Source organism: Mustela nivalis, assembly GCF_964662115.1.
Source record: "Mustela nivalis genome assembly, chromosome: 8".
Taxonomy (NCBI): domain Eukaryota; kingdom Metazoa; phylum Chordata; class Mammalia; order Carnivora; family Mustelidae; genus Mustela; species Mustela nivalis.
In genome coordinates this window covers 129,994,502-130,008,220 of record NC_139027.1, presented here as the reverse complement: position 1 = coordinate 130,008,220, position 13,719 = coordinate 129,994,502, and the positions used below count along the sequence as shown (strand labels likewise).

The 13,719-nt window shown below is 44.1% G+C and overlaps 1 protein-coding gene across 1 annotated transcript; it reads left to right on the top strand.

Moving 5' to 3' along the window:
- The first annotated feature begins 7,018 nt into the window (after positions 1 to 7,018).
- On the top strand, positions 7,019 to 13,505 carry LOC309871575 (eppin-like). Its single transcript, XM_082744727.1, has 4 exons — positions 7,019 to 7,169; positions 8,809 to 8,943; positions 12,532 to 12,699; positions 13,186 to 13,505. The coding sequence occupies exons 1-4, from the start codon at positions 7,079 to 7,081 to the stop codon at positions 13,242 to 13,244; spliced, it is 453 nt and encodes a 150-aa protein (XP_082600853.1). The 5' UTR covers positions 7,019 to 7,078; the 3' UTR covers positions 13,245 to 13,505.
- Positions 13,506 to 13,719: the final 214 nt, after the last annotated feature.

Below are 13,719 nucleotides of genomic sequence, written 5' to 3'. Positions count from 1 at the left end.
TAGCGTGATTGAGGCAGAAAAGAGAGTAAGTGATCTAGAAGACAGGTGGATGGAAAGAAAGGAAGTTGAGGAAACGAGAGTAAAACAACTAATAGCCTATAAAAAGAAGTTTTAAGAAAGCAGTGATGCCATGAAATGTACCAAGGTCAGAATTATTGTGGTGCCTGAGGGTGAAAGGGCAGGGGGGCAGAAAGTATATCTCATAGCTGAGGACATCTCTAATCTGGGGAAGGAAACAAGTATTCATGTCCAAGAAGTAGAGAGAACTCTTCCCAAATCAATGAAAATACATCAACACCCTGACATATAATAGTAAGACTTGCAAAATTCAGAGACAAAGACTCAAAACAAGGAGCTCCTAACCTACGGAGGAAGGAACATTAGACCAACATCAGACCTAGCCACAGAAACCTGGCATGCCAGAAAGGGATGGTATGATATATTCAGGGTACATGTAGCCATGAATACTTTATTCAGCAAGGCTGTCTTTCAGAATGGAAGGAGAGAAAAAGAGCTTCCAGAACAGACAGAAACAGAAAAAATATGCGACCACCAAGCCAGCACTGCAACATATATTAAATGGGAACTTGAAAGAGAAGAGAGAGCCAAAGAGTGAGATAGACCAGAAAGAAATAGAGACAATCAAAGAAACAGGGACTTTATGGGCAATACAATGCACTAAATTCATATCTTTTAACAGTTGCTCTGAATGTAAATGGGCTAAATACTACAGTCAAAAAACACAGAGTATCAGATTGCATAAAAAAGGAAGCCCAATCCATATGTTGTCTACAAGAGACTCATTTTAGACTAAAAGACACCTCCAGACTGAAAGTGAGGGAGTGGAGAACAGCTTTCCATGTAATGGACCTCAAAAGAAAGCTGGGGTAACAATCCTCATATCAGACAAATTAGATTTTTAAACCAAAGACTGTAGTAAGGGGTGAAAAGGGACACTATATCATACTTAAAGGATCTATCCAAGAAGAAGACCTACCAATTGTAAACATTTATGCCCTCAACATGGGAGCAACCAATTATATAAACCAATTAATTACCAAAGAAAAGAAACATAATGATGATAATAACATACATTGGTAGGTGGGGACTTGAACACCCCACTCACAGCAATAGGCAGATCATCTAAACAGAAGATCAACAAAGAAACAAGGGTTTTGAATGACACACTGGACCAGATGGACTTCACAGATATATACAGAACATTCCATCCTAAAAGAAAAGAATACTCGTTCTTCTCGAGTGCATGTGGAACTTTCTCCAGATCACATTCTGGGTCACGAATCAGGGCTCAACCAACACCAAAATGTTGGGGTTATTCCCTGCATATTTTCAGACCACAGTGCTTTGAAACTTGAACTCAATCACAAAAGGAACTTTGGAAGGAACTTAAACACTTGGAGGTGAAAGATCATCCTACTGAAGAATGAATGGGTCAAACAGAAAATTAAATAAGAACTTTAAAAGTTCATGGAAATTAATGAGAATGAAAACACATCTGTTCAAAGCCTTTGGGATACAGCAAAGGTGGTCCAAAGAGGGAAGTACATTGCAATACAAGCCTATCTCAAAAAAGTACAAAAATCTCAAATACACAAGCTAAATTTATACCTAACAGAGTTGAAAAGAGAACAGCAAATAAAGCCTAAACCAAGCAGGAGAAGAGAAATAATAAAGATTAGAGCAGAAACCAATGTAATGAAAACCAGAAGAATAGTAAACAGATCAACGAAACTAGGAGCTGGTTCATTGAAAGAATTAATAAGATCAATAAACCTCTAGCTACATATATCCGAGAAAGAGAGAGAGAGATTGAGCCCAAATTAATAAACTAGGAATGAAAGGGGAGAGATCATAACCAACAGCAAAGAAATACAGACAAATTTAAGAACATACTTTGGCAACTACATGCCAACAAATTAGGCAATCTGGAAGAAATGGATGCATTCCTGGAAACCTATAACAACCAAAACTGAAACAGAAAGAAATAGATAGTCTGAACAGACCAATACCCAACAAATAAATTGAAGCAGTAATCAAAAACCTCCCAGTGGCACCTGGGTAGCTCAATCAGCTAAGCTTCTGCCTTCAACTTAAGTCATGACCTCAGAGTCCTAGAATCAAGCTCCATGTTGGGCCTCCTGCTCAAAGGGGACCCTGCTTCTCCCTCTCCCCTGAGCTTGAGCTCTCTCTCATTATCATTCTTCCCTTTCTCAAATAAATAAATAAAACCTTTAAAACAAAACAAAACAAAAATCTTTCCAAAAAGCAAGAGTCCGGGACCAGGTGGCTTCATCGGGGAATTATATCAAATATTTAAAGAAGAAATATTACCTATTCTACTGAAGCTGTTTCAAAAACTACTCTGTTGGTGGGAATGCAAGTTGGTGCAGCCACTTTGGAGAACAGTGTGGAGATTCCTCATGAAATTAAAAATAGAGCTTCCCTCTGACCCTGCAATTGCACTACTGGCTATTTACCCCAAAGATACAGATGTGGCAAAAAGAAGGGCCATCTGTACCCCAATGTTCTGGAAGAAATGGATGCATTCCTGGAACCTTATAAAAACCAAAACTGAAACAGAAAGAAATAGATAGTCTGAACAGACCAACACCCAACAAAGAAATTGAAGCAGTAATCAAAAACCTCCCAATGGCACCTGGGTAGCTCAATCAGCTAAGCTTCTGCCTTCAACTTAAGTCATGACCAATGGCAGCAATGGCCACAGTCACCAAACTGTGGAAAGAACCAAGATGCTCTTCAACGGACAAATGGATAAGGAAGATGTGGTCCATATACACTATGGAGTATTATGCCTCCATCAGAAAGGATGAATACCCAACTTTTGTAGCAACATGGACTGGGCTGGAAGAGATTATGCTGAATGAAATAAGTCAAGCAGAGAGAGTCAATTATCATATGGTTTCACTTATTTGTGGAGCATAACAAATAATAAGGAGGACATGGGGAGATGGAGAGGAGAAGGGAGATGAGGGGAAATTGGAAGGGGAGATGAACCATGAGAGGCTATGGACTCTGAAAAACAATCTGAGGGGTTTAAAGGGGTGGGAGGTGGGAGGTTGGGGGAGCCGAGTGGTGGGTATTATGGAGGGCACATATGGCATGGAGCACTGGGTGTAGTGCATAAACGATGAATTATGTTATGCTGAAGAGAAATTAATTAAAAAAGAGAGAGAGAGAACCATAAAGAAAATATATTTACAGTACTACACTGTTAAAAAAAAAAAAAAGAAAAGAAATGGAAGGAAAAGTTCCAGACTTGTTCGATGAACACTACCGCTTCCCAAAACCAGACAAAGATCCCATCAAAAAGGAGAATTCTAGACCAGTAATCCTGATGAACTTGGATGGCAAAAGACTCACTAAAATACTAACCAACAGGCTTCAATTGGTGTATTTAAAGGATTTTTTTTTTAAAGATTTTATTTATTTATTTGACAAACAGAGATCACAAGTAGGCAGAGAGGCAGGCAGAGAGAGAGGAATGGAAGCAGGCTCCCTGCTGAGCAGAGAGCCCGATGTGGGGCTTGATCCCGGGACCCTGAGACCATGACCCGAGCCAAAGGTAGAGGCCTAACCCACTGAGCCACCCAGGTGCCCCTATTTAAAGGATTATTCACCATCTTGTTAATGTTGGCCATTCTAACTGGTGTAAGGTGGTATCAGTGTGGTTTTGATTTGAATCTCCCTGATAGCTAATGACGATGAATACTTTTTCATGTGTCTAAATGAGTGTTGGAGAGGATGTGGAGAAAGGGGAAACCTCTTACACTGTTGGTGGGAATGCAAATGTGGTGCAGCCATGTTGGAAACCATGTGAAGATTCCTGAAGAAATTAAAAATAGAGCTACCCTGGGGAGCCTGCTTCTCCCTCTGCCTCTGCCTGCCATTCTGTCTGCCTGTGCTCACTCTCTCCCCCTCTCTATAAAAAAAAAAAAAAAAAAATAGAGCTACCCTATGACCCTGCAATTGTACTACTGGGTATTTACCCCAAAGTTACAGATGTAATGAAAAGAAAGGCCATATGTACCCCAATGTTCATAGCACAATGGCCACAGTTGCCAAACTGTGGAAAGAACCAAGATGCCCTTCAACGGACGAATGGATGAAGAAGATATGGTCCATATATACAACGGAATATTAAGCCTCCATCAGAAATGATGAATACCTAACTTTTTTATCAACATGGACAAGCCTGGAGATTAGGCTAAGTGAAATAAGTCAAGCAGGGAGAGTCAATTATCATATGGTTTCACTTACTTGTGGAGCATAAGGAGTAACATGGAGGATAGTAGGAGAAGGAAAGGAAAAGTGAATTGGGGGAAATCAGAGGGGGAGACAAACCATGAGGGAGTGTGCTCTGAGAAACAAACAGCATTCTGGAGGGGACAGAGGTAGGGGGTTAGGTGAGCCTGGTGGTGGGTATTATGGAGGGCACATATTGCATGGAGCACTGGGTGTGGTGCATAAACAATGAATCTTGGAACACTGAAAAAATAAGATTAAATTAAAAGAAAAAGAAATTGGGTGAGCAAAGGGCCAAAAATGCCATTTATCCTAGGCCCTAAAGACATAAATTTCATCTCACTTCCTTGGAAAGTGAGAGCCAAGGGTGAGGCTGGAAATTAGGCAAGACAGAAGAGATAGAAGAACCAGAAATTCTGAGTTTTCATTTACACTCAAGAAAACTAAGAGAAGAATTCAGCCTTATTGGTGGGCCCTGGGAACCATTTGGGCATTTATAGACTCTGGGGGATCTTTAGACATATATAGACACTATATATGTCTATATATAGACTATAGACATCACCTTCATCTTCTTGTATGCACTATTCCTCGCTACCTTCAACTCCATAGTAAGATATTATAACCATACTAAGATCACAATATTTCATAGTGACCTCTGACAAGTATACTGACACTCCATTCTCTTTTACCTTTATCTTTGACACTCACTCACTTGGTGACATTGAGTCAGCATCTGCACTCTTCTGGGCCTTATGACCCCATATGTACGATGAGGAAATGGGACTTGCACCCTCAGAGTCCTTCCACCCACGGATCAGCTTTGTGTTCTCTCCTGGACTGAGTTTGGGAAGGACACAGAATAAGTGGAAAAGCACCACTCTTGACTTCTTGGTTGTTTATTAGAAATGTATTCCCTGGTCCCATTATGGGGTTCACCTGGCTCCTGACTGGTGGGGTGGGAATTTGTAATGTAAATACCTGATATTCAGCTTTTTCACTGTAATGTAAATGCCTGACATTGACATTAAGCTTTTGAGTGCTGAGGCATCCATTTCAAACACATCCATCTCAAATAGATACACTCCCTGCTATATAACACAGACACTAACAACGCAATTAGGATAAGGAAACAGCTGCCCTCACCAATGAAGTTCTCCTTTTAGAAAGGCCTCGAGCAACCCAGATAACTAATCACTGGAGTGACCCTGCTTCTCCTTTCCTACACCCTAATTCCCACTTTTAAATTTACCAATAGAAAGTGAACTCATGAAACCTTAGACATTCTACACTTGGACCCAAATAAAGGGAGAGCCCCAAAGTATGCACTTTCTCCCCCTCTCTCTGTCCACAGCCTTTTGTATGTGGCTCTCTGCCTTCCCATGCTCCCTCCAGGGCATGTGAGAAAATCTTTTCTTAAGTTCCCTAATGGTTTGGCAGAGGTGAGCCCTGTGATCATAATAAGAACCACAAAGACCAGTGCAACCACAACACTGACCCAGTGGTGGTAGGGGGATGTCTCTGAGGGGAATGTCTGGGGGCATCACTTTGAGTAAATATGTTCCAAGGACATCTCAGGCCTTCTTAGAAGAGAATACCACTGTCAATAGGCTGAGACCCACACCACAGATTCCCATAGAGGGCTCTGTTGGTAATCCTAAATTTTGTGACCATACAGTCACTCATTGATGATTAGGCTGGCTTTGTCTGGCTTTTGCCCATTTATAAGACAAATGGAGAACAAAGCTTGGCCCCAAAGTGCAAACTATAGTTAAGGAAAGAAATGGGGACCCTACAGATGACATTTGCACTTTGAAGAGTATCTCTCCTTCTGTCAAGGGTGATGGACTCACTAGCACTGCAGATTCCCTATAGGAAAGCTGCCAAGTACTCCAGAACTCTCCCCAGAGCCCCTTCACCAGTCCCATTAGAAGCCAGCAACTCTAATGCCTATGGACCTGTACTGGGGTGTAGTCTCTCAGGCAGGTCTCTCCACTGTACAGTGCTTCCTCAAACAACAAGGAGTTTACATGAGATGGCAAACATTCCCTACAGGCTCTGCTGACATTTTCCACCACTCTCAAACAATAGGACCTTGACAAACTGAAAACTCTGTAGATGGGCTGTTCCTCCCCCACACCCCACTCTATGGCAACACATTTACTCTTCAGCCTTAGTTGAAGAATAGGAACTACCCAAAGAGAAAGGGGAGAAGGACAAGAAGGAAGGTTGGGAAAGGGAGAAAGAGACACAGAGACCATGAGAGGCCCACAGAAAAAGAGAGTAAGTCAGACACCGACACAAAGAAACACAGAAAAACAGAGATATCAGGAGATCCCTAGAGACACATTGTCAGAGACAAACAAAAGGAGGCATGCCACTCAGCATGCAGATAAAATAGAAAGTGAATGGAAAACAAGCACATTCCACAACTCTCAGAGTCATCAAGAAGACCCCTGATGGTGACAATGACATCTAAGGTCACCTAGAAATTGAGACAAGCTTTGCCTGCTTCCCCTTGTTGACCAGAAGGCCCAGCCCACCCCACCCCAGCCCAAGCTGCTGAGGCTCAGGAGCCATGCCATCCAAGACCCTTCCCCAGGGCTGTGTGCTGTAGATGCCAGCTGGTCACAGTGATGATCTCAGGAACTTGGCGTTCCCAGAAGGAAAGGAGGTGGCTGGCTTGACTCCAGTTCTCACATCCAAGATACTGACTACTGAAAAATAGGCTGGACAAAGGCAGACAGACATTTTCATATTCCGGGATCACCAGAGGGGCCAGCGCTTCTTCAGAATGGAGTCCTCTAGACTTTTCAGCATCCTGGTCTTTTCTACTCTACTAGTGAATGTCCAGGGACCTGGGCTCACTGACTGGATCTTTCCCAGTAAGTACTGGGGTCTCAGCCCTCACCCTGGAGAGCAGGAAGTTTGCTGGGAGAAGAAAGAAGGAATAAGACTTGAATTGCTTCCCACTGTTTTAGCCCTGGACCCAGGCTGGGACATAGTTGGAATATTTCTTCCAATTTCCCTCTTTTTAGAAGATCACTTCAGTGAATGCAAGATTGCAGATCTGAGGCAAACCCCATTTTCAGCCCCTTTGAAGTGAAGGTCAGTTGGGGGGTTGAGGGAAGAGTCACAGGATCCAGTGGGCAATAGGAATAGGGCAATATGGGAGGGGCAATAGGAATCTGAGAAGCCTAGGGGACCTCCCCCTCATCTCACAACAGAAACTGCCCCCTTTCTCAAGATATCATCTCTATCAACTCATGATTCTTTCAAATGTAGTCCTCTAAAGTATTCCTGCATCCCTAGGGGTGCCTTGCCTTTGGAATAGAAGACAGCATCCAGAAGTTTCTTTGAACTGAAGACAGTAATACTCCATGACTTCATAGAGATAATGATAATTGCTACCACTTACTGAACATTTAGAAAGTAATGAGTTTGAGAGATCTGGATTCAGACATAGTGGGTCCAAATTCTAGTTCCACCACTCAGTAGCCATAACCTTGGGGAAGATACTTAGACTTCATAGAAATAATGATAATTGCTACCACTTACTGAACATTTAGAAAGTAATGAGTTTGAGAGATCTGGATTCAGACATGGTGGGTCCAAATTCTAGTTCCACCACTCAGCAGCCATAACCTTGGGCAAGTTACTTAAACTCCATGTGCTTCTGTCTCCTCCTCTGCAAAATGGGGATGTCAGTAGAACTCAGTGAGACACCATTTAAAGTGTTGAAAAGTGCTTGGCTTATGGGAAACAGTTGACAAATATTAATAAATAGCTATGCATCGATTCTTATGATTAGAGCTTTACACAGTTTGTCTCATTTCTTCCTCAACGACTGTAAAGCTAAAATGATTTTACAAGTGAATAAAACCAAGGTTCAGAAAGATGAGTGTAAGCCAAGAGGTAGAATTTAAATACCTGAGTCTCTGATGACAAGGTGAGAGATATTAATCATGTGCAATAGTGCCCTCCCTACCCGCGCCCCACCCCCTCCTGGCCACGAGCCAGGAACTCCCAAACACTGACTTCTCAACCAGGCCCAAAATGACCAGATTAGCCTGGTCCAGTGGCTTTCAGTGGGGTGACTTTCCCCTCCAGGGGACATTTTCTGTCTAGAGACATATTTGGTTCTTTAACAGGGGGGTGCCATTGGCATCCAATGGATAGAGGGCCAGGATGCTTCTCAACATCCTACAGTGCCCAGGGCAGCCCTCCTCTCCCATAAATAATGATGAGGCCCTAGTGGCAAGGTTGAGAAATCCTGCCTTAGAGGGAGTAAGGGCAGGGGGCGGAACAAGTGATGGAGTGAGAAGGTAGAGTAAATCATGGTCAGAAGGGAGAGTAGTGTGGGCAGTGTTGGGAAATACATGAGAACACCCTGAAGAAAAGGTCTCCTTTGGATGAATAAAGAGAAAGCAAGCTTCCCCGACTCCCCAGAATTGCCTCAGGTTGGGAGAAGAGTGGGCACTGTGCCCTCCAACATTCATGGTTGTAAAACTGTCCTTTTCCTAGGGAGATGCCCCAGAATCCAAGAGAAATGTGAATTCAGAGAAAGGGATATCTGTACGAAGGACAGACAATGTCTGGACAACAAGAAGAAGTGTTGTATCTTCAGCTGTGGAAGAAAATGTTTAGACCTCAACCAAGGTAGTATTCAGAGCTTCAGAATTACCAGCCCCTCTGCCCATACCCTCACCTTCTGGCCATATGGTGGCATTGCCCCTTCTTTACCAAGGGCTGGTCCCTGAGCAAGACTGCTGGGTTGCGGAGACCTGCAATTCAGAGCCGTCACTGCCCCTGATATATGTGTGTGACATTAGATAGTATTTTCATCCTGTCTGGACTTTGGTTTCCCCAAACAGAAGATGACTATAGGATGGGAGATGACAATCTTGTGGTTGCTTTTAACTCTTGTGATTTTCTTTTTGTTTCTTTGGATTCATGATTTTCTGAGTCCCCTCATGGCTATTGTTGGCACATTGTTGCTGGAAGTGATAACTAAGCTACTGGTATTTACCAGGTTTTTGCTGCAGAGAGACCACTTTTCTGCTTATTGAAGTACAACTCAGCACCAGGAAACCACCCTCAACTACTCCAGACCAGAAGGCCTTTCCTTTGCTCCTGCAATCTTAACTCCATGGTCATATCCTTGGGTTCCAAATAGACAATCATAGACTATTTGGAGTCAAGACTCTTTTGCTCTTCATTTAACAAATATGCATCTAGTGTCTCTGAGACTCATAATAAAATTAGACCAGTATGGTCAGGGAGGTGAGGAAGACTTCCCTGAGAAAGCAATCTGGAGTCCTGTTCAGAAGGATGGGTAGTAAATTTAGGCATAGAGTCAGTGGGAGGGCTTATGCAGGTACAGGGGAAAACATGCACAAAAAGCTCAATAGTGGGTCCTGGAGGCCAGGGAGCAAGAGTGAATATAAGCCTGGTACCAGGGAAAGGATCTTAGGTATGTAGGGTCTGGTGAACTAGCAACTCACTTTGATCTCAAGAGGAGTGAAAACGAACTGAGGTGGACAGCAACGTAATTGGGTTTTTTAATGCACACACAGAGGAAGAACAGACTATCTTCAAGGAATTCAGGAAGAGATGATATGGTAGCTTGGACCAGAGAGGTAGGTGAGGGAATGGAGAGGAGTGGGGTGTGTTTGAAAGATGTCTAGGAAGTAAAGCAAGCAGGACTTGACAATGGAGCGGCATGGCTAGGAGGATGGTAAGTTGTTCATTTGCCTAAGGTAAGGGATTCTGAATCCATGCTTCCTGAGTTCAAGTCTTAGCTCTGGTTTTTTAACAGCCTGGGCAAATTAACAATTCTCCCCCACTTTCCCTCAGTTTCTCCAGATAATGAAAGGACCAGTGTTAAAGGTTATCTGGAGGATCAGGTAGGTTGATGTGCATGAAGTACTTAGAGAAATGCCTGGCAAAATATAGACAGATGACACATATTAGTTTAAATTAATTGTTATTTTTTTCATTGTTTTCTTTTTTTATTAACAGATAATGTATTATTTGCCTCAGGGGTACAGGTCAGTGAACCATCAGGCTTCCACATTTCACAGCACTCACTGTAGCACATACCCTCCTCAATGTCCATAACCCAGCCACCCTATCTATCCCTACCCCCTACCCCTCAGCAACCCTTAGCTTGTTTTGTGAGATTAAGAGTCTTTTATGGTCTTTCTCCCTCCCAATCCCATCTTGTTTCATTTTTTCCCTCCCTACCCCCACAAACCCCTGCCCTACCTCTCAAATTCCTCGTATCAGAGAGATCATATGATATTAATTGTTATTCTTGACTGGGAGCTCATAAAAGGCTCCAGCCCTTTTCTTTGTCTCTTAAAGCATCTTGCACACAGTAGGTGCTCAATGAATGGCTTATTTAGTTCAAGTCAGGATGCATTTGGTTTTACCCTCAACATTCTGCAAGATCCTATACTGAATCAGACCACCTACTAGGAATGGGGCTCCAAGATGAAATCAGACACAATTTGTGCCCCCTTGGAAGCTCACAACCTCATCGGGAGACCGAGGATGTAAACCAGTAACAATCATGTACATGAGATCAGAAACATGGTGGAACAATGCAGAATTGGTCCAGGAACCTGTGGAGGTGTGGGGTGTATATGAAGGCAGTGATATCACAGAGGAACTAATGTCTGAGTTTTTGAAGAGAGAGTGGGAGTGCCGCTAACGAACAGCAGCAGGGTGGGCAGAAGGAATGTACAGTGAAAGGTGTAGGTGTGTGGGATAGCAAAGGGTGTTGAATATTGCAGGAGCATGTACCTCAAATGGTACTGTGGAGGGGGTGGGGCAGCACAAGCAGGAGTCAGACTATAAAGAACCTGTGAGTCATGGGAAGACTTGCCATGAAGTCAAGGTCTTAGCTGTGGAATGATGTGATCAGCTTTGTTTCAGGTTCGTTAGGTCCTTCCCCCTGGTGGGCTGCACAAAGGATTGATTGGAGGGGCTAGGGACAGGGGCAGGAGATCAGTTCCTGGCTATCCCAACAGCCCAGGTACGAGACATGGAAGATTAAAGAGAGTGGCAAAGAAGTGAGCCAGAAGTTTTCCCTCGAGGAAATCTTAAGTTTAGTTCAGATCTGCATTCATTTGCTAGGGCTGCTGTAACAAAGGACCATAAGCTAGGTGGCTGAAACAGCAGAAATGTATTGTCTCAGGGTCTGCAGAATACAAGTCCAAGGTCAAGCGTTGGCAAGGCAGGGTCTTTCTCAGGTTATCAGGAGAGCATCTGTTCCACGTCTCTCCCCTAACTCGTGGTGGTGTGCTGGCAATCTTTGGCAGTCCCAGGCTTGTAGACCTCTGCCTTCAGCTGAACATGGTGGGGTGTGGGTGTGGGTGCGTGCGCGCCCTTGTGCAGGCCCGTGCAAAGTTCCCCTTTCTATAAAAAGACTAGTCATTTTGGGTTAGGAATGCATCCTCCTCCAGGATGACTTAACTAATTACATCTGCCACAACTCTGTTTCCAAGTAGGGTCACATTCTGAAGTACTGAATGTTAAAACTTCAACATATGAATGGGCATGGAGTGGGTGGGGCGGAACACAATCCAACCCATCACAGGACTGAAGCTAACTGCAGGATGAAAGGTGCTTGACCATCTAAAAAACAGCTCCTGCTTTCCCTGCCCTACTTGCCTTTTACTCATGATCCCATAATCTCTCTTCCTGGCATGATATGCAGGGCAGAGTATGTGCTTATATTTTGTCCCTTTCAAGACACTTCCATATCTTTTATCCATTCAGCATGTATTTACTGAACAGCTACTCTCTGCCAGGCACTATGCTAGAAGCTGCACATTCAGGTCCATGAGGGCAGTCTTACTTGTACTTTGCAGGGTGGGAGTTGCATTCCCATTTTCCAGAAGAGCAAGTCAAGGCCAAGACAGGTCACAGGGGAGGTTGATGTGCACCCACTGAATTGGGAGCAGAGCCTTGAAATAAGTCTCCTCATTCTCATGGAAGACAGTGGGGATGGTGACCATGAGGAATGGGGGGGATGTTCTCTGGGGCTGCAGAACCCCCAACAGCTCCACTCTGGGGTCTCCCTACAATCTGTACCATACACCAGTGGAGCTGGGCTCCTGTGGTGTAATAAGGGGAAAGAAGCCTGCTCTGTTCCATGTCTGGTAGTTTGCAGGGGTAACAACATCAGTTGGTCCATGGGGCTGGACACTCATATTGCTCAAGTCTGGTGTCTCCCTACAGATATATGCTCTATGCCCAAAGAACCTGGCCCCTGTATGGCATTTTTCCACCGTTGGTGGTACGATAAGGAGAAGAATACCTGCTCCAAGTTCATCTATGGTGGCTGCCAAGGGAACAACAACAACTTTCAGTCCAAAGCCATGTGCCAGAACATGTGCCCCAGCAACCGTGAGTCGAGTCCCCGGGGCATCCCGTCCTCACTCGGGCCCTTCTGACAGGCCTGTGTGCAGCTGCTTTGTTCAGGCATGGGCCATAGCCTTGACAAGCCAGGTGCTGACAGAGCCAACTCCACTTGGAGATGAGCATGCACCTGGCAGAGGGATGGACGGCGGTATTCTGGGAACTGAGGTTGGGAAGGTCGTGGCCATGATCAAAGCTGGCAAGTATGAGGGGTGGAGGGAGGATGCAAACATGGTGAAATCCTAGAGACCAGCTCCAGAGAGGTCACAGGACATCCAGCCTAGGACTGGATCATCAGCACTCTATCTCTACCACAGCTCCGTTCTCCTATAAGGACGAAAGCTATAGCTCCCCAGAGGAAACCCACTTTGTTTTCACTTCCTGTGCTAAGATGCATGAATGTCACTTCAGACTCACTCTGAAGATAAGCTGAATCCAAGATGCTTAGCAGGTCTTGTCCTACATTCTCACCAGGCTCCAAATCATCAGTGCATAAGGATGCACCTGAACAACCACCGGGAGTTGGCTCGTGATTCAAGGCTCTGTCCGTGCTCCTGACTGATGCTCCATATTGATGCTCCACTCTTGAATTCCACATTCCAAGGGCTCAGCTCTTCTCCAGGCAGAGTTCTGGGATCTGCCTTCCCCTTTCTCTACCTCAGCCTCTTTTCACACATGGTCCCATTTTTTTTTAATTCCATCCCTATGCTTCTTTCCTATATGTCCAATGTCTAGAACCCCCTGTCTATACCTGCATATGTCCCAGTTTTCCCCAATAAAGTATGCTGTTTAGTCCTGTGCCTCTGAGGCTGAATAACTCATATTGGTTGGTACATTACACTTTGCAGAGAGTAAAGGTTCATTGAAGATTTTGTGACACCAAAAAAGGGAGTGAAAACTGTCAGAACCTTGAGAGTTTGGAGCTCCAGGAACATTGTGATCCTCCTCTGTTTCTCCAAAAAATTGCAGACCCTTTTAAGACAAGGGTCTATGGGCATTTCCTTATTT